Here is a 24386-nt window from a genome sequence, read left to right as displayed (position 1 = left end):
TCAAAGTAACATATACATGAACGCCAGGACATGAGGTTTACAAGAAGAACATTACCCAGAGCTTCACACTGCCTCCACTGGGGTTTTTATCTCTTTAATAATTTAAATGTATGTGGATTCTCCAGCAAATACACACCAGTGTAGGTTCATACAAAAATAAAATGAGTCCATTGATCTATTGCTCTGATTAGCCATGCACTATAAATTAATCAACATTTGACTAAAAAATTCTGATAATTGGTGAGTATGTTAGCATCATTTGTGTAGAATCGTAGACAGCCCAGGCTTTAGCTCTGATTGTAGCATGAATGACAGGTTTATGATACTGAGCTTGTTCTAATATATTACTGTTTCTATAGTAACACTTCATACACTTGGATATATATGGTGGATCATCTACATAATCTGAGACTAATAATAAATGGGTTTTATAGGTTTTGTTGGAAAGATACAATAAACGAAGGAGTCTCAGGTGTCACCGCTTCATAACCCTCATGCTAAGATGAGAAGAAAGAGAGAGAGCGAGTGAGAGAGAGAGAGAGAGAGAGAGAGAGAGTTGTTTATATTTGCACTAATATAAGTGATAACAGCCGTTTGTTTCTTGAACAAACATGTTCCACAGCAATAAATCTACCTAGAAACTACTCAAATGTATGAGATATCCATCGTTAATAAATCAAACATTATAATCATTAGTATATAGCATTGGCTGAGTACCATGCTCCAGAGTGTGAATTACGTCTGTCTGTCTGGATCCATGTCTGGAGTTTTATGCTGTATTTCAGCCAACGTTTCAAACCCTGCCTACAACTGGGAAAAACACAGAAAATACGCCTTTGAAATTGAAATTACAATTTGGGGTAGTCTTCTCCTCTACCAGTTGTTGTTGGTCCGAATATTGGATTTAGCACAGGGTTTTTATGCCGGATGCTCTTCTTGACACAAGCCCCCCATTTTATCCAGTCTTGGGACCAGCACTGAGAATTATCACTTCAGTAGCTGGATTTGCTCCCTGCCTGGGAATTGAACCCGGGCCTTGGCAGTGAGCTTCTCCTTTGCCAGTTCCTTCCTGTTTATGGATGCCGGATGCCCTTCCTGACACAACCCTTCCATTTTATCCAGGCTTGGGACCAGCACTGAGAATTAGCTCTTCAGTGGATGGATTAGCTCCCTGTCCATGGCAATGAACCTTTGCCAGTTACTTCCTTTTTATGGTGCGACATAAATCAACATGGCCACTGACACCTTTAAATTATGACCAAATCTTTTTTCAATCAATTTTTGGGATTAAAAGAAAGAAAGAAAGAAAGATAGATAGATAGATAGATAGATAGATAGATAGAGAGATAGATAGATAGATAGATAGATAGATAGACAGATAATGGATAGATGGACAGAGACAGACAGACAGACAGACAGACAGACAGACAGATAGATAGATAGATAGATAGATAGATAGATAGATAGATAGATAGATAGATAATGGATAGATGGACAGAGACAGACAGACAGACAGACAGACAGACAGACAGATAGATAGATAGATAGATAGATAGATAATAAAGGCACAAAGCAAGGACTGCATCTACCAGAAGTGCAAAGAGTAGAAATTGTGCAAATAGACAAGTGCAGATAAATATGTTTGCATATGTACATATTATTCCTTATGTTTACTTTCTGTTCTATGTTTATGTTCTGTAAAGCTGCTTTGAGACAATGTCTATTGTAAAAAGTGCTATACAAATAAACTTGAATTGAATTCCAAAGACATACATGGTAGGAGATGAGAGTGTGTGTGTGTGCCCTGCGATGGGTTGGCACTCTGTCCAGGGTGTATCCTGCCTTGATGCCCGATGACGCCTGAGATAGGCACAGGCTCCCCGTGACCCGAGATAGTTCGGATAAGCGGTAGAAGATGAATGAATGAATAAATGAATATATATATATGTTTATATATATATCTATATATCTATATCTATATATATATCTATATATCTATATCTATATCTATATCTATATATATATATATATATATATATATATATATATATATATATATATATATATATATAAACACATGTACAGTAAATAAATATAAAGGCTATAGCAGTGCAGAGATGTTGAAAAGTACAAGCTAATGGTTCTGAGGTTATGGTATTGAAAAAATGTGCAGACTGTTGTAAAGGAACAAGAAGTAGAAGGTAATAAGAAAAGCACATATACAGAATATCCAGTAAGGTATATATAGATACACATAAGTGCATCTTGAAGTGTTCTATAGGACTACAATAATGCATATTTATGTGATTTGGGGCTTTAAGATTCATACACTAGACGTTAGAGTGTGTAGGACGTCACATGCGGACTGTTTCCGCAGTTTACAGCTCTCCGTGTGAATCCATGTTCCGGGTATAAAACTCCAGTTCAGGTTTTCCGGGAATCCGAGCTGAATTCCACGCCACTGTTGCTCTACCCAGCCGGGGCATTTAGCTCAGATTGCTCTCGGGGCAAACACAAAAACACACACACACTCACTTTGCGAGTGTGTTTCTTGTCGGATCGTTTACTTTGTGCTATCTCTGAGCTTCGTGTCTCGTCCTCGACCCGCCGCCGGAATGGATTGATGTGATTTTTTCCGCCGGGACCGAAGTTTCCAGTTCCGTGTTTTCCGGGGCGACTTTTTTTCCCCGAAGTGAGCGGCGCGTGGATGGTTTCAGAGGCGCTCGAGCTGAACTGTACGGTCGGGAAAGTGTAAAGGAAAGGGTCGGGGCCGGATTTCAACACGATCTCCCGGTGGCTTTATTCATCGTCTTCTTAATATTTCTTGCCGTTTGTTGGAAACGAAACAAACATTTTTGTTTGAGCTGAAAGTGATGGCGGAGCGGGGAGCGCGCGTGCTCCTCTCTCTCCTCTGCCTCACCTCTGCGTGCTCGCTCGCGCCTGCTGCACGCGCTCAGAAAGGTAAGTGCTTGGAATTATGTGCTTTTGAAAAAAAAAATCTGTGCATTTCATAAATGAGGAGGTCCTGGATTGTGTCTCAGATCTGAACAGCATCCGAACAGTCAGTCCATGCTGGTAGCCTTAGACATCAGTGCTTTTATGGGCAGCCTTTAAAGTTGCAATGTGCATTTTTATTTTCCAGATGTGCATTTAGGTGCATTTTTTCTTTCCAGATGTGCATTTTAGGTGCATTTTTTTTCTTTCCAGATGTGCAGTTAGGTGCATTATTTTTTCTTTCCAGATGTGCATTTAGGTGCATTATTATTTTTTTTTTCAGATGTGCATTTAGGTGCATTATTAATTTTTTTTCCAGATGTGCATTTAGGTGCATTATTATTTTTTTTTCCCAGATGTGTGTTTAGGTGCAATTTTTCTTTCCAGATGTGCATTTAGGTGCATTTTTTTTTCTTTCCCTTTCCAGATGTGCTATTTTGCACCAATACGTTTGCACACCAAACCTAATCACCAATTCACACATCATTCACACATCATTTTGCTTGAGTAAAATGACTAAAACCATACTACATTCTAGTGCACTAAAAAGCATGCTTGTATATATTAAACTCTCATTTCAGATCTTCTAATAGATAATTTGTCATTTTATTCACATTAGTAGGGAAGTCAAGGAAAAAAAGTAAAGTTTTGCTTAATAGAAGAAATGAAATAAGAAATGGTATTGTTATTAAATTACCATGAGAGTAATATCGTTAATGTTATGGCACAATGTATAAGATGTTAATGTTCTTGTGTTTTCAAAGCACACTGGTGGGTTTGTGTATGCATAAAGCATACAAGTATACAGTGTTTCAATGGATTGCTTAAAGAATGAATTCGCGAGGTTATACGCGTGCTAAAATGTCCCTATTTCTATTTATTTGGGTGAGATGATTTTAAAACTCACCTACACAAACACAGAACACATGTTTAGCCTGAGGACATCTGGGGCTTGGAGTTTTTCCTACAATATCTGATTAAGGTCTGAGGAACGGAAACCCTTTTTCATCTAATTTTGTTTAAAACGTGAATCATGTGAGAAAAAAGAACTAAAACGTGCAGCAGTTTGTTTCTCCGCTGTTGCGTTGTTTTTTGATATCACGTCTGATCTGGGCCTGTTTTCTGGTCCTGGCAGAAGATGAATGATCTGAAACGCCTCGTGTGAAGCTGATAGACGAGGCCCGAATCCAGTCCAGGGACGTTTTGTGTTTGGGAGCTGATGAAAGCTGCTGTCCTGCACCAGAAGCGCCGTGCCGTGGTTAAAAGAAATTCAGGGCTTTGCTGCAGATCAGTACAAAAGAGAGGGATGGGGGCTGGGAGGAATGGGTAGACTGTGTCTGGGAAGTAATAAAAGCCTGAGATTAAGGGGGAACAGGGAGTCCCTTTGGGAGTTTTGATTGGTTCCAGAGAATTGGCCAAGGATCTGTGTGCGAGCAGTGAGTTTCGAATTACTAACTGTTGGGTGCCCGTCTGCAAATATCTGTTTATTTAAAACATGCCTTTGAGGGCTAATGTGAACCATAAGCAGTATTTTTAAAGGGTTACGTTGCACGTAGTCGACCGAGCTGGAATCCGCTACCTTTTTTTGGTTTTTTTTTTTGACCCAAAAGGAAGAAAATATGGCCTTGGAGGTCTTGCTGGAGGTCTTTTGTTTATTGGGTTCATTCTGAGATTGTATTCTGGTTTTTAAACACTTTCTTGTTCTAGAAACGTCTTTACTACATTTAATATTTTTTACTTAATCCCAGAAAAAACGTTATAATCTAACGTTATTAACTGCTGTATTCAGCTTCAATTTCTCTCCTAAACGTCCAGTTCTAAAACTTATTTCTTTAAATAAAAGGTCGACTAACACACCTGAATGACGTCTATACTTACCTTTGAACGCGTAACCTTTCAATCAGTCGATGGATATAAATAAGGCAAGTCGGTGCGGTTATGTTTTGTTTAGTAGTAATGTATTTTAAACAGGGTTTTGACAGTTTTAGTAAAGAAAATGCAGAAAATATGAATAAATAATTATGTTTATTTTATTTGATTTTTTAAGTACCTGGTTCTGTTCAGTGAAATACTTTCCTTGGTCTGTATCCAGACTAAAGGCCACCGGTTTGCGCCTCTTCAGACATTTCCGGTTGGCTCCTCCATCAGCGACGTTATTTTTTAGTTACGTCTATACGATATATCACTTGATATTAGCGTTGTGATATAAGCGGTTGGCGATATTGATTATGCAGCAGGCTACGAAATGCAAATGGGCTCTTTCAGATGGGATTGCGATATATTGCAGATGCACACAGTCGTTCCATGTAGCACATGGTATAATTTATATGTCTGCTTCAAGCTGTATATCAACATGTCTGTCATATTTGTCTGTGATGTCTGTTTTTTTATACCTCTGTAAATGTCTGCTTTGTAAAATATCATTATATATGACTTGAAGCATTTCTTCAGGCCTGGTTGTAGGATAAGTGTTTGCGAGCGGTCGTCATGCCTCTGTCATGTCCCTGTGAGCTTGTTTCTGTCAGCTGAGTAGATGTTCAACCTGTCTGAGCTCCTGGCTTGCTATTGCGTCAGCTTGTTGTTGTTAAGCCTTTAATCGTAACTCGGGATTAGTGATCTAACTGTATGTTATCAAATGTCAGAAGAAAAAAAATAAACGATCTACGTAATAAATTCTGACTCATCAGCATGCGAATGTTTCTGGAAGCAGGACGCCGACAATAACCCTCTGGGTGCGAGAGCCAGCCTTTGGTTTGCTTTATTAATTTAGATGGACAATAAACTCTTGGCTAATTGCCTAATGTGCAAATGAGATCTTGGAAAAAGAATTTTAAATGAGCCGTGATTGACAACGTGCGTGATTTGTCGCCATGGACGATAGGACTTGTTGGCAAGAAGCCATGTCTCATATTTAGGAGAAAAGAGATACGTGCTGGTCATCGGCAGCGTTTCTTTCCTGGAGAGCTGTCAGTCTCTCAGAGTTTTTGAGAAAGGCGAGGGTGGGGGAGTTGGCACGGAGACTCGCAACATGGTAAGTCTAAATATCAAGAGACTTGTGCAAGGAAGCCTTAATGGATATACAAAAAATTGTCCTAATTGGGTCTAAAACTGTATTTCTTTGGCATAGTGATTTAGCCAACGCATACAGCTAAGAAATCCAGCATTATGTGCGTTCCTCAAGAGCCTAGTTGTTGATCTCTGGCGTTTGAACTCACAACCTTTCACTCGCTAGCACTGACTCCTCCAAGTCTTCCGCTGCCGTGGTGTTAAGGGATTACTGACGTTCTTGCTATAAGCAGAGGTCATCTACGTATTTTGCATGTATTCGCTTACGGTTCGCTTATAAACGGTACGTAGGACGGTTTCATCGAGATGGTATCAAGCTAGAAGATCTGCTTCAGTAGGATACCTTGATGTATTCCTCGATCGGTCCTATATTTAGCTCGAGTCCGTGTCGGCCCGTCCCTGATATCATGTTTCCTCTTTTATTATGCAGCAAAAAATAGCCGAGATGGTTGAGATCACATGGTTTGCGAGTTAGATACGTGTATGAATAAATATCTGGGTGGATAGTAAAAATTGAAATCGTTTGGAACAAGAAAGGGTTGCAGAATCAACCTCAGTGCTTCAGGATTCCCTGTAGAGTCTGTAGAGTTCTGCATGTTCTAATCATGTCTGTGTGGGTTTGTGCGCTGTTCTCTGGTTTCCTACCAAAAGCAAGTCTGGAACTGGACTAATTTAATTTAATGTTTAGGAGTGTGTCTGTGTGTGTTTGTGTGTGTGTTGACATCTGTGATTGGACTGGTGCCCCATCCAAGGTGTATTACTATATCTGGTGGTTCTAAGGGGTTTGGAATCTACCGCAAGCTTGACCTCGAGTTAGCGGTGACTATAGACGAACGACCGACGGAACGATCGGAACCAAAACGAGACGCTTTGAGGCAAGTGGACATAACTATTCCAGTTTGGTTCCAACTTGACAGCTTGGCAAATAGCAATTAGAATTTGAATAGGCAGCAATCAGATGTTGCATTTCCAGCAACTTGCACGAGTTACACACCGTCTGCTTAAGTAATGGTCGTTGCTTAAAATTCAAAGCAAATGCTTATGTGCTAAATGCCACCAACCAATCGCGTTCCTCGTACCTGTTAATTGTTCCACTCTGGCTTGTTCCGAGGATGAACTTCTGCTGCCGTGTTCTTGCCAGCTTTCAGCAGCTGGCAGGGATTACTGTGCTTGCGAGCTGTGAAAAGTCCTGCTCAGTGGAGCGAAGCCTGGCCCTGACTACATTTCGGTCATTTTCCCTGCTTCCCTGGAGATGAGGAAACAGTGCTGAGCAATTCTTTCCTTAGAGTTAAAATTGGACTAGAGAACGTGATGGAAGCTCATGAAAGTCTGGCGAACCCGTTAAATATCGTGTATCCCTCTAGTGCAACGGAACACCGCAAAATTCATGTCAAGAAACTTTTATTGTACCGTAATTTCCAACCGTATATAGCAGATGCGGTACATAGTGTTTCTCCAGGACCGCGGTGCTACATAGCACAAAAAACAGAGCTAAGCACTTAAAATAACTTATTCCTAGCAACATAAAGTGTGGCAGGACAATACAAGACAATACAAAATAGCAGCGCCGACCCGTAAATGTCCTGAAGTTACAGTTTTAACGCTGTTTCCGTCCAGGTTTCAGAAAAAAAATATCTCAAGCTGGTTTTTTTTGGCAGATATCCCAATCTCATTCATTTTTTAAAGTGAATAATAAGGACCTGGCAAACTGTAAATCATCCTAATTTGATTTTCCAGATGCCTTCTGGCATTGTAGATCCTCTTCAGCCGAGCATCTTGTTTTATCTGTCACTTTGGATGCATTCCAAGAATTAGCTTTACGGATTTTGAGATGCTAGCAAGTCGAACGCTCTCTCATCAGTCCGTGATGATCTATTTGCCGTACACGAACCAGAACAAAAGTAAACTGCAACCTCGCTCCGATGAAAGCTGTTGGTGAGGTCCGGTTTAGACGAGGCGGTATTTGAATCCATTTAACACTGACCCAGTTTGCTCGGTTTTCCACCAAGCGAAGGCGGAACGGCAGCTCGTAGCCATACACCAGATTAATTAGTATCAGTCTTTTTTTTTTTTCCCTCCATCCTTTTTTCTTCTCTTCTCATAGATCATCAGTCATGGAAAAAGAGGACTGGAATTTAGTTTCTGACCTGTTTTCTGAGTTGTATTTCATCTTGGGACAAACCTGTGGGTGCTCGGCTCGTTGTACTTGTCACGTCTGCAAAAAAAAAAAAAAATGACCTACATTTTATGGATTCTGAATTTTGTGGTCGTTTTCTGTACCTGAGACATTGTTGAGTTGTTCGCTGCAGTACTTCGCCCTCGAATATCGGCTTAGACGAGCTTTGGAAACGCTCGCATTATGATGCTCGTGTTGAAGTCACACAACATAGACAGGAAATGATTCCTAGTCAATTCCAAACTCATCGTAGCATCACGGTCAATCAAAAAAATTAAAGTTAGTGTGCACGATGTTTGAAAGCCAATGTTGACATTTGAAATCGCCAAAACAAACACGCCCCTAACCCAAATGGGTCCCACCCCTGTTTTGATAGCTCCGCCCCCACACATACATAAAGACAATGTATTATGACAACTATTATGACGGAACCTGCAGGGGCAGCTGGCCGAGGGGATATTTTTTATCAGTAAATGAACTCAATGAGTAATACTATGGTAATACAAATGTGTTTTTGTAGTACTGTGTGTTGTACCGTGAAAGGTTTAGCTCCGTTTCACACGGAAGACGACGTTCAACACCTAGAACCCGAGGCAGAGGTAATGGCAGGTATCCGCCATGTTAATGTGTCAGACATGTGCACTGAACACTCTCTCCACCTCATAATGACAAGACACGCCCCTTTCTGCTCATTGGCTACACATTTGTTTTGTTAGTCGCCCCGACTCGGTTTTCTGAAGCAGTTTTCAAACATCGTGCATCCCACCTTTAAGTTATACATATAAAAAGCAATGCTATGGTACACTTTGTTTTTTCTATGGTTTATGTCCCAGGGCTGGTTCTTCTTTTATGGATTACTGATTTATGTTTACAATTTTGCATAATCTGGGATTTGTCTGTTCTTTGAAGCTGGTGTCAGACTTGCATGTTGTCTTGACTTGTTACCAAGACGACACCAGTGTAATAAATAGAAACTCGCCTGCACGATGCGTTACTAAATGCATTGCTAATATAATTGCTAAATTGGAGTAATGTATCTGCTATGGCGAGGCCTTGAATTAATTAAAACGGTGAGAGATCACCATTGTCTGCCACAGTATAATTACAGGATATTATGTGCGTCATTTTTTTTTCTTTAGCAATAATAAAGGGGAAAAGAGAGGCATTATTTCGTTCGTTAGAGAACGCAAAGCCTTATTAACCAACACATTAAACTAAACTGAACTGTCTGGGTGAATTAACGACATTTTTTAATGGGATTATCCAGTTGTTTACTTGCTGATTATGGTTTTTTTTGTGGCTTGATGTATCTGTCTGCCCTTTCAGGAGAAAACTGGAGCACATGCAGTTATCCAGAACAACTAAATCTTCCTGGAATAATCCAGTTCTCAGGTTTGGTCAAAGAATCAAATCAGCCTGTTTTGGAACGATTGCTATAAGTTACGTTATGTTATGTTGTTTTATTCTTATCTTTTAAGCGACGTACAAAGAAAGCACGCCGTTAACGTCCCGGCCGTGTAGCGTGAGCCACTGTTCTATTTAAAGACTCGACAAATCCAAGAGCTAAGATCACTGGAAATGACTTAAGTGTACCCATTCAGTCACAGTACTGGGAAGCTTTTGACGGGCGTTGCAGGGGCCCACCCTCTAGATCAGTGGAAAAAAATACACACACTTGAAGTGCTGTAGGGTGTAGGGTCCATCACAGAGGAAGAATTGTGAGTGTGTTGAAACACTCTGCCAGCCTGCCAGAACGCAGCCTGTGGCTCTTGGCACCTCCGAACGTGGTGAAGATCTCCGCTGTGCTGAGGCTGGCAGCTGGTTTATCTCAAAGGTCCAGAAAGGGTCGGTTGTACCGCCTGGTTCCAAAAGCAAACACTTTGCTCTTATTCACTTATAGGATCCAAGGAGGCAAAGTAGCACATCGGGATTTTAACCAAAATATCAAACAGTGCGACTTTTGCATTCGATGTACAGCATCATTTCTTACAGTTTTCCAACTGACGATGAAGCTCGGTCTCTAACATGGCAGAACGGAAGGTTGATTCAGTTCCAAGTGCGTTTTTATTTATTTATTTATTTATTTCCCCTCCCCTCATTTTTCACCAACAATTTGGTAACCTGCTAATTTTCATCCACCACCTGGCTTTCCCCATCTTATAACATCTAACAACCCTGGAGGCTGAAAGCTAACACACGCTTCCTTCGGGACACGGCGAGCCAGCCAGGTTTAGGTTAATCATGGGGCAACAAGCTTTATGGATTTGTAATGAGATCCTTGGAGTTGTTGGACTCGCTCATTCTGTCTGTCATGCAAAAAATGACCAAAATACACATCTTTTTTTTAATAGCTTTTAAATACCGGATATTTTTTTCTGTAGGTGACCCCTTTAGGGGGCGTCCAGCAAGCTGGCGAGACAGATGGTATTTTAAAAACAGAAGAAAAATGGCTGCTGGTGCTACTCTTTAATTCCGCATTTTTTCCCTCGTCTATAATCTTGGATAATTAACCTCTCTGAGAGAATCTTCAGTTCTGTGGTTTGCTCGTGCTTATAGAACGTCCTTCCTCTTGAATCCTTCACCGGTTTTGTCATGCCGCGCGATCGCGTCCAAGGTGAACCTGCAGTCTGAAAGTGCTGAGGTGGATAGAAAGCCGTTTGGGAGGTTTGCGAGATCCTCGCTGCTGATCCTGATGGTGCTAATAGGAGTCAGAGAGCGTGTGGGGACTGCACATTACAGCCTCTTTAATGCGCAGCTGTCATGTAATGGAATTTCTCATCTCTCACGGTGCTTACTTAGGGATAAATGCAAACACTAAAAGGTTTACAGAGCAAAATTAAATTATAATGGAATTTGCCAAAGCCTTTTGTTGTTGTTTTTCTCTCTCTGTGATTTCAAGTCACACGATTCATTTATGTGGCACGTCTTTTGTCGATGTATACACACACACACACACGCACACATACACACATATATATATATGACCCCTGGGGCTGTTCAAAGCTTTCCAAGTCATTATTCATTGGTGTTTATGGGACCATCCAGGGGGCCTGCTTTAGTGTCTGTGGTGGACTGGGGTCATACTTCTGCTGTGCATGCACAATGAGATCCAAAGAGTTTCGTTTAGTTTAAGGGCGTAAGCAAAGGCGTGATGGAAAGCAGCTGTCCATGCTCTCGCTCACTCCTTGGCATCTGACCCCAAGACCTCGACCCCTGACCTGTGATGGATTAGATTTTACCCACAGGAAAATAAGGATGCTGGGGACAAAGCCAGGACGAACACCTGCAGAGTAAACTTGGCATTCCAGCACTGGACCCATGGACACATGTCCCAGAACCTCAGGGAGACATGTTTTTGATGAGCTGCAATGCCATTAAGGCAGGATGCCAGCTGTGAGTGTAAAAGCTTAACGAGTTTGTCAGAAAGATATTCAAACACACGTTTATCTACCTCAAGCCTACAACGAATTCTTTTTAATTATGCCGAAAGAACGGATCGAATGAAACGACACCCGACGGTCCGATCTTATTATTTACCTCTGATCGCTGAAACGTTATTTCGAGTGAGCTTTTGAATAATTTAATACGATAGTAGTATTTAATCTCTCTCTCCAAGCTAGAATTTTCTCTCGGCTTGGATTTTAAAAATTTGGGAAATAGTGTCAAATTCATGATGAAACATTTTGTCCTGCTTCCTTAAGGTAGTTTTTTTTTGTACAAGGTCTTAACGCTCGAACAAATTCACTTTTCATTTACTGCCATCATTCTGAGGTTAACTCGTACTGCAAAGGGCACAAAAAGGAGAGCAGTGTAAAACTCAGAACAGCAGATCAGAAGGTTGGAACCCTGAGATATAAAGTAAAATCCCCATTTTCACCGGCTTTATTTTTCTCCTGCCATAAATGCTGCTTTACTGCTTTTCTGATGATGTTTTTAAGAATTGTTTATACCATCTTTCTCTTTTTGCACTTATACAGATTTTACAGTCCGAATAATCTATAAATAAAATTGTGTACGTGCATTTTTTTCTTTATTTTTGTCAATCCGATCGCAGATTCCAAACGTATTCTTTATATGGATCCTAAAAGTCGCGGTCCGATCGCGTACGTTCCGAACAAAACGTCTATGCAAATGCAGAGCAATCTGTCGTCGTTTGCAAAACATTTTTGAATCCGATTGAGAAAAATCAAGTCTTTTTTCATTCTGATTAAAAAATTCACTTCAGCTTCAACCCTGTGGGATCTGTTAACGCGTTTCAATCCGATTTAACCGTCAATCTTATTGCTAACGGATTAATCGGTTGCACGTAAATGTCTAGCACGGAACGTCTAGCTGCTCAAAGATCACTCAGCTTCAACGCATGGCAGCATTCTGTATTTTTCTCTAGTTTGTAAGCAATGATCTTTAGAGCCTTCAGCCCTTTTTGTCTTTTATATACTGTATGGGTGGCCATTCAAATAATATGATTTCACTGACAAAATGACTATTTCTTCCAAAAGCTTGACTGTTTTAATTCCAGACCATTTTGGCGCTTGAGCAGAATAAAACTATTTATGAGGTGCTGGGTTAAGGGTGTCAACAGTACACTTTCTGTTGTGCTGAATTGTAAAAGAAAATGTAATGGATTTAAGTCCGATCCAACGGTAGAATAGATGGTGAATATCAGTGATAGGGTTGAGGAGGGCCACCCACATCATCCCACACCTGAATGATTCTCAGCCAGGTTGGATAGCAAAAAGGGTCAAAGTTTAAAGGCTTCCTGAGGGAAAGACCTAAGATACACACAGTATGTGAGTCTGTGCTGAGTTCAGTAGTACTTTTACATGAAACAAAGTCTGCAGGTCTTCTCCAGCTGGCCTTGATCTCTAGCTTCCAGGACTCCATTATCACCGCCATTAGTTTCTTTGCATCCACCATATCCCCTGTTGTTGAAATATAGGTGCTGGAGATTATCTAGCGATGAAGATTTTCAAGCTCACTTACAGTTTCGGTTCATTACTTTCATTCTTTTTTTTGCCTTACGTGAAATGGTGCTGGAAAAGAAAGCAGGACCCATCTCAATAGCATTTAATTAAAAGTTGGTGACTTTTGTTCTTTGTGGTTTTTGGACCGTACTGCAGTGGGGTATATTGATAAGATTTCCCAAAGGAAGGACAATTGTGTGAAATGCAGGAAGCCATTAGTGAGCCTTGGCCCTGTGACTCTCGCCGCTGTGTAAATACTGCTCCCCTCCACTCTTTCTTAACCAGAATGAATGGGCTTAGTGGTAATGATAATAACAGCAGGAAATGAGCACTCGCCGGCCAGAAGCTGCACACTGACGTTGCCTGACATTTACCAAAGAGGCGACTGTCTCGAGACTAAAATAACAAAGTCCTGTTGAGTGAACAGCGGAGTCGATGTCGATCTTTTTCCCCCCTACAGATCAAATTACTGGAAAAGAAGAGTGACGAGGTTTCGTCGTTGATGTAAAGTACGCACATGAACTGGTTCTTTGCTTGTGTCTTGGCTCTTGGGAAAGACGTTTGTAAATATTGAGCTGTATTTTGACTGAGTTGTAGGTTCACCTTAAGGTTGTTATGTCTGATTTTGCTTCATCGTTGGCTGGTTTCTCATTACACGTTTTAATAACCTTTTGGAAAACATAAGCGTATCTTTACATAAGTGTAACTTGCTTTATGAAACCGCATAACCGATTTCATTTTTGTTTCTTGTAAGAATAGCTTTTAATGCTGAATAATATCAGGACCAAATAATGTGAGAGTATATCCTGGCTATTAGGAACCGTGGATTACAGAGATTTAATGAGTGGATGTTGGTATGTGAGTAAGTTTAATTACAGTTAAGTGATTTCTGGACTTGGAACTCCCCTGATGCGTATCAGAATGTGCGTCCTGTGGGGCAGAATTTCAATCACTGCTTGTTGTATTGTTGCAAATGGCGTGTTATGTTCGTTTGTAGGAGAATGGGGGATGGAAGATGCTGCATGACCAATCACGGGATCATTTGAGGTTCGTTTATGTGCTCTTGATGTCCCAGGGGGCACATCTTTAACCGCTGCCTGCTGGGTTTGCATTCAATTTGTTACATTATAAATCAAGTCTTACGCTGGATCTGGCACAGTCTATATTTTACCTGTTTCCATTCTGCTGTGCTTTGCATCTATCATCTTGTGTTTTAGTACCACTTCATCATCTGGTGTCTCCTACCCCAAACCTCAGGGTGTTGGGTTGTATTGGTCTGGCCACTGTGGCGCCATCGTCGATCTAGACTTTGTCACGTAGCGAGACCTGAAGCCTTGTTTATGAAAGTCTGTGGCTTCCAACAAACTTAGATTTTCCTCAACCGTAAGTGATGAAATTACTGAGCGTGGGTCTGCATGCTCTTTGAAGTTGTGTTCTCAGCAAAAAATGCAAGCTGTTATTGTACCTGCCTTCCATATGGCGTACCAGCCAAATCTCATATCGCTTCAAAACAATTACACGAACGTAAAAGAATAGCGAAAAATGTCTGCAGTGCAGAGAGGCATGGCAGTGAAAAGGCCACCGTAAGTAAAGACGGACCATTCGATCGTGGTTTGCTATTAAGCTGCAGTTCTACCATCAGAGCACATTAGATCCGTCTCTCTTCGCAGTTGACGCCCATTAATAATTGATAGCGCTTTCTTTCCCCCATTCCGCGCTGTCAAAACGTTTGCTTCTCCACCCTTCCCCCAATACATCTACGCTCTGTTCCCATCAAGTTCTCAGCCGGCACATCAGTGATGCTCGTGCATCTCTTTTCAGACAAAAACAAAATGAATCAGTGCCATTGTATCAAAGCGCCAGTCATATTTAGTGTCTTAGAAAGATGATTTATCTGCACTCTTTGTTATGGGCTGTGAAAACAACGCCTCTGGACACAAGTCTTGCTCTGTAGGGGGCACCACGCTTCTTTTTCCCCTCCCTCCTTTCGTCTTGTCAAACTCAATAGACGCTTTTTCGAATGCTGTGCAATCAAGGCTGGCAGCAGTGGCATGCGTAGTATCATGTTATAATTTTCTCTGAAGACTGTAAGATTTGCCAGCCATATAATGTGCGAAGAAAAAAAAGCCAACTCTTGCTGTCTCAGCATACTACCGAGGGTGCTAGATCTATGGAAAAAAGGTGTTTAATGTGGACATCTTGAAGGCACTAAGGAAAAATTTGGCTTTTTTTTTTTTCCTTTACTTTTCCAGTTCAACTAGTTTATTTCCTAATGCAAATCCAGAAATTTCCATAACCTAGCTGAGCCCGTGTCTTTTCCATTACGTTATGAGGTTGTGGGTGTGAACTGGTGATATGTACAAGCAATAAATGGTAAAATCTTTCCATAGTCTGTTACAGTACTTAAAAGACCGATTCTAATGGGAGTAAAATACCTGTGATGCCAGAAACCCCCTGAATAGGGTTAATATCACAGCCAGTACAACAAAATAGTAAAAAAAATATTCACACTTCGACGTACTGGAAGTTCTGCAAGCTTTGATAGATAATTTTACTTCTGCTACAACAATCGTGTTGTGAAAGGAACTCGATGGAGTCACACAAACAGTTTAAAATATTAGCACGAGTTGAGTTTATGGAGCAAACGAACTGCAACTGCAGTGAGTGTAAAATGGTTTGCTATCTGTCAGTGATGCTAATGATGCTAATCTGTCAGAATTTTACCTCAGTTTTGTGAGACTCTTTACGGTCATTCGTCCTCATTTCTTGATAACGTCTAGCTCTGATTTTCGTCTCACTCGACTAAGTTCGATATTGAACACACACACACACATGCAAAAAAAAAACGCTGATCACTGAAATCAGCTTTCAGTTCACTAGTAATTCAGCTTGCTAACGTTAGCAGCAGAAAGCTATCCAAAATAAGGTTGCTTCACCTCAAGTTTTTTGAAGCGATTATTCTAAAACTTATTATTATTATTATTATTATTCTATAAAGCGATACAAACACAATCATCTACATATCTATAGACTCATCGTCTGTGCTAATATTATAAGTTAACGTTAATTTACCCTGTGAACGAGTTCGTCCATGAGGAATTTACATGTTTCACTCAGCTCAGAGTTTTGTTGCTGAATGTTTAACAATTCTAGACATATCTTTTGATGTTTAGTCTCGACAGCTTTCACAAAGATGAGGTTCATTGTTAGCAAAGAAAATCATAATGACAGAAATCATTTCAGCCTCTATGGGCTTTTCTTCTGAAAAGAGTGAATGGTGGCGTTGGTAATGTTTGACATCATTCATTTCACTTCACATGTGAACATTATGTGGAATTTCTCCAGTGGATCTTGAAGTCTTTACTGGTCTTGGGTTTAAATGTGATGTTTTCAGGCTGTTTATTTCTTCATTTATTTATTTTCTTTTTGTCAGCACATCCATTTCAGAGTTTCGGAGCGTGCTAAAGGTTGAGGAGCAAAACGACTGTGGTTTTTCTCCCTGTCTGTTGGCCACATCTGAGACTTTTAGACAGATTGGTGCCAGAAAGGACGTTTTAGTCCATCACTGAACCCGTAGTCTAGACTGTTCTTATCTTAACTTTAGACATTGATGTGCTCAGGATTCCAGGTTATCATTTTAATGTGATTTAATGAGTTTAAGACAAACTGTAGTAACTCTGGGAATGAAATATGTGGACATAACGCTGGTGGGGCTTTGCTGGGTTACGTAGGTTATCATAAGTGAATGGGGGAGAAAATGTAAAACATTGGGCTGAGCAGTAGGATTCATTCCACAGCACTGATGAATGATTGATCCTGATTGGTCAGGAGGTCGTTTTAAGTTAAAGCGAAGCTCAGGCTTTTCCAGCGTTAATACGGTGTCATTCTTAAATTGATCAAAAATTGTTAGCATCATAAAGCTGCTGTTGAATAAGAGGAATAAAACCCTTTAGGAAACGTGGTATCGTTTTATGTCGTCTCAATGTGCAAGAGATATGTGGTTTGTTACTCTATATTATTATAACAGAACTTATTTTAAAAAATACTAATAATTATGAGCCTTGATAGCTTATGTATTGAAACTAAGATTTTTATTAATTTTTTTATTTTTAAATCTATTGCTGTTTAGATTCATGCATATTGTTGAGCAATGTATAGTAACGTGTGACAACGAAATACTTTTACAATTTTAATTCGATCTGAATCAGAAAAAGATTGAATTTTTCTGCACAGTTGTAAGAGCTTTTTCTTTTAGATTTATTGTTAAATATTTAAATTATGTATTTTTGCATTTATTAATATAGATTTTATTTATTTATTTGTGCTTTTGTGTATTACTGTTTGCCAGCAGGTTGTTAGTAACCACAGTAAATATATATACACGTATATTGTGATACGTATGTATTATAGCGAATGTCTTCAAGTATTGAAAAAAATGATAGTTTTTTTCCTTGAAGAGCTGTTGAGAAACTATAAGACCTGAAGCACCTGAATCTTGATTAATTTCTCTGGCTATTAATCATTGGCTTGTAATAGTGCCCCCAACTGCGACATAACAGCCCCGCTGTCAGCCGTTAGGATTAATACACAAGCTCGCTGTTACGCTGTGATGTATGAGAAATATATAAAAGTCTAAAATGTTGCAGCGTGATGTTTTGAAACCGTTATTGTCGTGTTTATTTATTTTTTTTTTTGTCATTTACTCATTTTATTAATGCACTAATGAACAAATAATTCGAGCGTGCCAATGAGGGATGACATCTCGCATCTCCTGAATCCAACTGTGTACAGAAATAACATAATTACGGATCGACTTAAAAAGAAAAAGCAGAAGAAATTGCTTTAGTCATCAGATGTGTGGTTTATTTCCACCCCAAGGGAAATACTTGAAAGCTGCCGAGAAACGTTTTACGCATACGTCATTTCACGCGGCCTCGTAGGGTCGACTGAGTTTGCCCGAGTGTAGCTTGAAAAAAATCTTTACCCAGTCAATGAAAATGACATTATAATTTTTTTTGGGAATGGTATCCTTTTTCTTGGAAAGGGAGAGGTTCGGAGGAGGTTTATAGCTTTTAGCCGACTTTTAATCAAGGTGGAATGTTGTGCCTTTTAAAGAGGTATGTCATTGGGGAGTTTGGAGCTTTATGCTCTCTAATTAAATCAGCACTCTGTGGTCATGGATATCTTTACATATGTAACATGAAACCCACAATCTGTGATTTATTTTTTCCGTCCTTTTGCTATTGGACGTAGCGGCGAGCATGAAATATGAGCTCTGCTTCTCTTTAGAAAAGTTCAAATTACCAAAATATGTGGCACAAAAAAGCCTTGAATAGCATAAATGGACTAAACCAGCATGCGTTGATATGAGAAGGTACCGCTGTAATGAAATTTCTATATCTCAAACCTACCCTTTCTTTTGCTGAGCTATGGGAATGTCATGAACATCTTCCCAAAGTAGGATTTTGGTGTAGCTTGAGATATTGCTTTCTTCACTGCTGGAAAATGAATTTGTGCTTGTCTTGCAGCTTACATTAAACACGCTGTCTGTCGTTTCAGTGCTAGAAAACAAACCGGTTCTTATTAGATCTTTTTTGAACACAGACCTTCTCTCAGATTATCTCCTCAGCAGAGGACCATCAGGTATATAAATCACACTAAACGCCCCTTTATAGGCGATGACTTAGAAAAGTTACACTGGCTTTTCCATATGTGTTTTTTTTTTTACTCAGTGTATCAGATTGTCCTGATATCTTGGCATCTGTCTTCAGTACAGTAACGTGCTAATCGGTATTGCTCAGAAATCACATGATCATACTCGAACGTATGTTTTCAGGCTAATGAACTACTTCATGGGGGGCACGGTGGCTTAGTGGTTAGCACGTTCGCCTCACACCTCCAGGGTTGGGGGTTCGATTCCCGCCTCCACCTCCATCTCTGTGTGTAGTTTGCATGTTCTCCCCGTGCCTCGGGGGTTTCCTCCGGGTACTCCGGTTTCCTCCCCTGGTCCAAAGACATGCATGGTAGGTTGATTGGCATCTCTGGAAAATTGTCCGTAGTGTGTGATTGCGTGAGTGAATGAGAGTGTGTGTGTGCCCTGCGATGGGTTGGCACTCCGTCCAGGGTGTATCCTGCCTTGATGCCCGATGACGCCTGAGATAGGCACAGGCTCCCCGTGACCCGAGGTAGTTCGGATAAGCGGTAGAAGATGAATGAATGAATGAATGAATGAATGAACTACTTCATGATTAACGATCGCAGAAGCAGTTTTGAAGAAATTATCAACAGGAGGAACTACAGCATCTTCCTACAAGACATGTAACCTGAGGAAATGTCTTGGTAGAATGTAAACATTGTCTTTCGAGAGCAGGATCAGGATTCAGAAATCTAACCCCACAAAGGCGCTAGCGTGGAGACATGAACGAGAGGCGTTCAGTGCAACTGTTGCGCTTGAGAGCGCTTCAATTATGCGAGCACTGAACACTGATACCTCATGAGCCAAGGTGCTATTAAGTATTAATTACCCAGTCCTTTCCGGATTGTGGTCAAAAAGTGCTTGATTTATAGAATATATATTTTTTTAATTGACGAAATCTTTTATGCGTGACTCTTATTTTAAATTCCTACCAATGAAGACACACAATCATTTTGTTTGATCGCACATGAACGGAAAACGGTGGTCACATCACATGTCTTGGCTTAAATCTGCGGAAAATCTACCCAGCATGAGGAGTTTAAGGATGTTTCATGTTGCCTCCGATTACTAAGTAAACTACCCCCCTCTCTGCTCCCTGTTTGGAGTCACCACAGCGGCTCACGTTGTCCGCATATTAGGTTCGGCACAGGTTTTATGTCGGATGCCCTTCGTGACGCAACACTCCCATTTTTACCCGGGCTCTGTACCGGCACTCAGAATTAACACTTCAGTGGCTGGGTTTGTTCCTACCTGGGAATCGAACCCGGGCCGTATCAATGAGAGCGCGGGATCCTGCCGCTGGACCACCTTGGGGGCATAAGTAATCTAATTTTTGGAAAAAAAAATCTATCCTTCTTAATAAATACAACTTTAATGACAGTACCCAAGGATTTCAATCACTATAACAAAAATAAAAATACATAATAGTCACACTGGTGTTTTTGATCGCATTACGGAGCTGAAACAGTGATCATACAATTCTCCTGCTTTTCTTCTCCATGTTCACGACTCCTGTCAGTCCAACATGCCTCAGTCTGTGGCTGCTTTCTTTCCTTCTTTTGTTCTTTTGTTCTTTCTTTCTTTCTTTCTTTCTTTCTTTCCTTCCTCCCTCCCTCCTTCCTTCCCTCCTTTCTTTCTTTCTTTCTTTCTTTCTTTCTTTCTTTCTTTCTTTCTTTCTTTCTTTCTTTCTTTCTTTCTTTCTTTCTTTCTTTCTTTCTCTCTCTCTCTCTCTCTCTCTCTCTCTCTCTCTCTCTCTCTCTCTCTCTCTCTCTCTCTCTCTCTCTCTCTCTCTCTTTCTCTTTCTCTTTCTCTCTCTCTGCTACCTTGCATGTTGTGAAGGTCCCTGTCCAGGTCTCACTCTTCCCTCCCCTCTCTTTAAATTCCCTCCGCCCTGCCCACGAGGCTCCAGAAGTATCATTTCATCCAGTACAGCTGCTGACACGAACCAAAGGGTCACCATAAATAATTCATCCTCGTTCCCAACGTCCTGTTTAGGAATTCACACCGCATGGTCTTTATTGGCCAGGCTCGAGGGCATGTATGAGATTCTTCAGCGTGTGTATTCGCACGGTTGCTGCAAAGAAGCCTTGATCTTTGCCACACGCTCACTTTTCCTCTCACTTCGCAATGCAGATGTTTTTTTTTCTTCTTTTTTTCTTTCTCTCTCTTTATTCCCATGCTGGTATTTATCTTGTTAAGAGCTTTTATATCAAGCATGTGTTTAGAGGTGACCACTTAAAAAAAAAAAAAAAAAAGCTTCAGCGCTTTTATAGATTTCTTTATTTTTTTTGGGGTTTCTAAATCATATCTAGTTGGTGTCACATCATCTCTGTTGTTGTCTGGGGATTGAATGACAGTCTTTGGTATGTGAAGTATTTCTACTGACGCTGTACAGATAGCAGGCATGCTTCACTTCGCTGAGGAGGAGGAGGCTGTGTGGCTACTTTCAAACTTGCAGAACCACCCGTGTGTGTGTGTGTGTGTGTGTGTGTGTGTGTGTGTGTGTGTGTGTGTGTGTGTGTGTGTGTGTGTGTGTGTGTGTGTGTGTGTGTGTGTGTGTGTGTGTGTGTGTTTTTTTTTTTTTTTAAAATATGGTTTCTCAGCACCGCCGTCACATAATGTACTTCTTCAAAAACATTGCACGATGTATATTAATAATAAGCAGAGGTGGGAGTAAGTCACACATGTGCAAGTCACAAGTAAGTCTCAAGTCATGAATGTCAAGTCAAAGTCAAGTCTTTTTTTAATATTTGTCTCTCAAGTCTCAAATATGCGACTTAAGTCTGACTCGAGTCAAGTCGAGTCCCCCATCTCAGTCATTTTAACTCAAGTCCGAGTCAAGTCTCAAGTCATGACTGTCAAGTCAAATTCAAGTCGAGTCTTTTTTTTAATATTTGTCAAGCAAGTCTCAAATATGCGACTTAAGTCTGACTCGAGTCAAGTCATATGACTCGAGTCCCCCATCTCTGATAATAGGACGTCTTCCACAAAAGAAGAATGGTTTATCATTTATTAGTAACTCTTTACTGGAGCTTCCTCTTTCACCCCAGCAGATTCCCAGCGTTTTACTTTATTCCCTGAATAACACGTTGTACGTTTTATCTATTTATAGTCGTGCAACGTCCAGGAAACAAACGAGTTCCTGTTATCGGTTTTGTCGTTTCAGTTCAAACGGTCAGCTTTCTCGTTTTTTTTTTTTTTTTGTCACCTGGAACTAAATAACAATAGAAAGGAAATAAAGATTTCTCACAGCTTATCGTGTTAGTGAGAAAGATGAGACGTTTTCCTTTGTTAAATAACTACAAAACCTGTTTATTATTTAAAGTTGATTGTATGTAGTCTAGCATTCAGGTTCCAGTCTGAGTCGTTGCTATGGAGACACTACTGACCAATCAGAGCTGGGAATTTAACAGCGCTGTGGTGTAAGACTTTGTTGACAGGACTAATATTTCTAGTATATTTTTTTATTAACTAACTAATATTGATTGTGAAGGAACACTAAGAAAAAGGAAGTGTTGGGGGAAATGAATGTACAAGCTATAAGATAGGGTCAAAGTGGTAGCTCGGTGTTATGGTGTTGGACTGCAGATCGGAAGGTCATGAGTTCGAATCCCGATTCTACCAAGATTCCACTGCTGGGCCCCTGAGCAAGGCCCTTATCCCTCAATTTCCTAGCTGTATAAATAAGTTAAATGTAAGTCGCTGTGGATAAGGGCGTCTGCCGAATGCCGTCAGTGTAAGATATGATGCTAGAAAACATTTCCAAGTAAAGATCACATCATATTTATTTATTTTAATTTTAGAAATAATATTTAAAAAAAAAATTATGTTTAACACATTGAATTTTCAATAAAAATAATTTCTAAAAAAAAAAATCCCTAAACATGCATATGTATGCTTTACAGAAATTGTTCCAGTAAGTGACGATGTCTGACAGCCGACCCGTATTTCTCCCGGTTAGCTGTAACCATCCTTGCGTCATACCAGAGCATGAACAAAACCACCATATTTACATGTGTGAGGCCGGTTATACCGGCTGTGTGTAAATTAGTGCACAGTGTAGTTCTTTCCACTCAGACACCAGTATTAGTGTCACGCTGCAATGCTGTTACTGTAGTGACGAGTGTGTGCGTGTGTGTGTGACGGTTGAGCTCCTGTTCCACCTCAGAACATTTTTATACCCATATGGAGCACATTTACATGGGAAATTAAATAAATAAAGTCTTTTATTTCACATCACATTATACTATCACATGTAAACTAATCCTGTGATTATTTAACCTTTTGATGACACAAAACACAAACTACTGGTTACTGATAGAGCTGAATATAATTATATACATGAGCTTGTTGCTAATGAGCCTCATGTTTACGTCACTGGCTGCATTCCTTTAGCCACCACTTCTACTTCCTCTTCTTCTTCTACTTCTTCCTCCTCCTCTTCTTCTTCCTCTTCTTCTTCTACTTCTTCCTCCTCTTCTTCTTCCTCTTCTTCTTCTACTTCTTCCTCCTCTTCTTTTTCTTCTTCTTTTTTTTCCTCCTCCTCCTCTTCTTCTTCTGCTTCCTCTTCTTCTTCCTCCTCCTCCTCTTCTTCTTCTTCTACTTCTACTTCTTCTTCTTCCTCCTCTTCTACTTCTACTTCTTCCTCCTCCTCCTCCTCTTCTACTTCTTCCTCCTCCTCTTCTTCTTCTACTTCTTCCTCCTCCTCCTCCTCTTCTTCTTCTTCTAATTCTTCAAAGTGTAAAAGTTTACACACCCACAAGAATGACGAACCTTGTCTAAAAGTTAGCAAGATATTTCAGGTTAGTTGTATTAGGGTTCCTTAGTCATCACAGAGCATAAAAATGGTTTAATAATATAATGGCTTAATAGTAAAGTGAAAAAAAAAAAAAAACAGAATCAAAAGGTTGAATTATTTTCTATGATTAATAATGAGGGTGTAAACGTTCTTTGAACTTCTTCAAAGAATTGTGTTGCACCGCCGCACCACCGTGTGTCAGTACTTAGGTGCAGCGCTGAGAATTTTAGCACACTTTAAAGTTCTCCAGTCATATTGTGACATTAATTTAGAATTTGAATCAGGGACGTGGGCCGTATTATAAATTTGACCTCAATTGCTATTTCATTACTCAAAGATTCAAACTCACATTCGCCGTGTCCAGTCTGGCCGTCACGTTTTGCCTGAAGAAGTTAATCCAGTTCAATCCACTAGTGCACTGTATAAGGTTCAGGTCCCCGCTTGCCAGTTTCCGAGTCACCGAGTCGCTTAGCCTGCTGTGGACGTTATTTGAAAAAGTAGTTCTCAGAGATAAATGACCCTAGAAAGGACTTTGGATGGAATGAAAAGTGGCTCAGTGGAGCGGAGACTGTACACGCTGAACTGCTGCGTATTTACAGGACCGTAAGCAAAGGCAGAAGCTCACTAAAGCTCTGCTATGAGGAAGGGTGTGTAACACACAGATCAGAAATAAAATATCATCATTTATCCTTA

General features: G+C 40.3%; 1 protein-coding gene across 7 annotated transcripts in view; it reads left to right on the top strand.

Annotated features, from left to right (window-relative positions):
- The first annotated feature begins 2470 nt into the window (after window positions 1-2470).
- Window positions 2471-24386, top strand: part of neo1a (neogenin 1a) — a 152708-nt gene continuing 130792 nt past the window's right edge. For 5 of the 7 annotated variants that reach the window (XM_060886547.1, XM_060886528.1, XM_060886518.1 and 2 more), the window contains exon 1: window positions 2472-2961. In XM_060886547.1, the coding sequence (XP_060742530.1) occupies window positions 2874-2961 (88 nt within the window). In that variant the 5' untranslated portion in view covers window positions 2472-2873. Of the gene's footprint in view, window positions 2962-24386 lie in introns of all 7 variants that reach the window. The other 2 variants (XM_060886510.1, XM_060886498.1) reach the window with 1 other exon arrangement.

The sequence above is a fragment of the Tachysurus vachellii genome, chromosome 1 (assembly GCF_030014155.1).
Source record: "Tachysurus vachellii isolate PV-2020 chromosome 1, HZAU_Pvac_v1, whole genome shotgun sequence".
In the NCBI taxonomy this organism is placed as follows: Eukaryota; Metazoa; Chordata; class Actinopteri; order Siluriformes; family Bagridae; genus Tachysurus; species Tachysurus vachellii.
The sequence above is the reverse complement of the archived record's forward strand: the minus strand, read 5'-3'. Positions and strand labels throughout refer to the sequence as shown.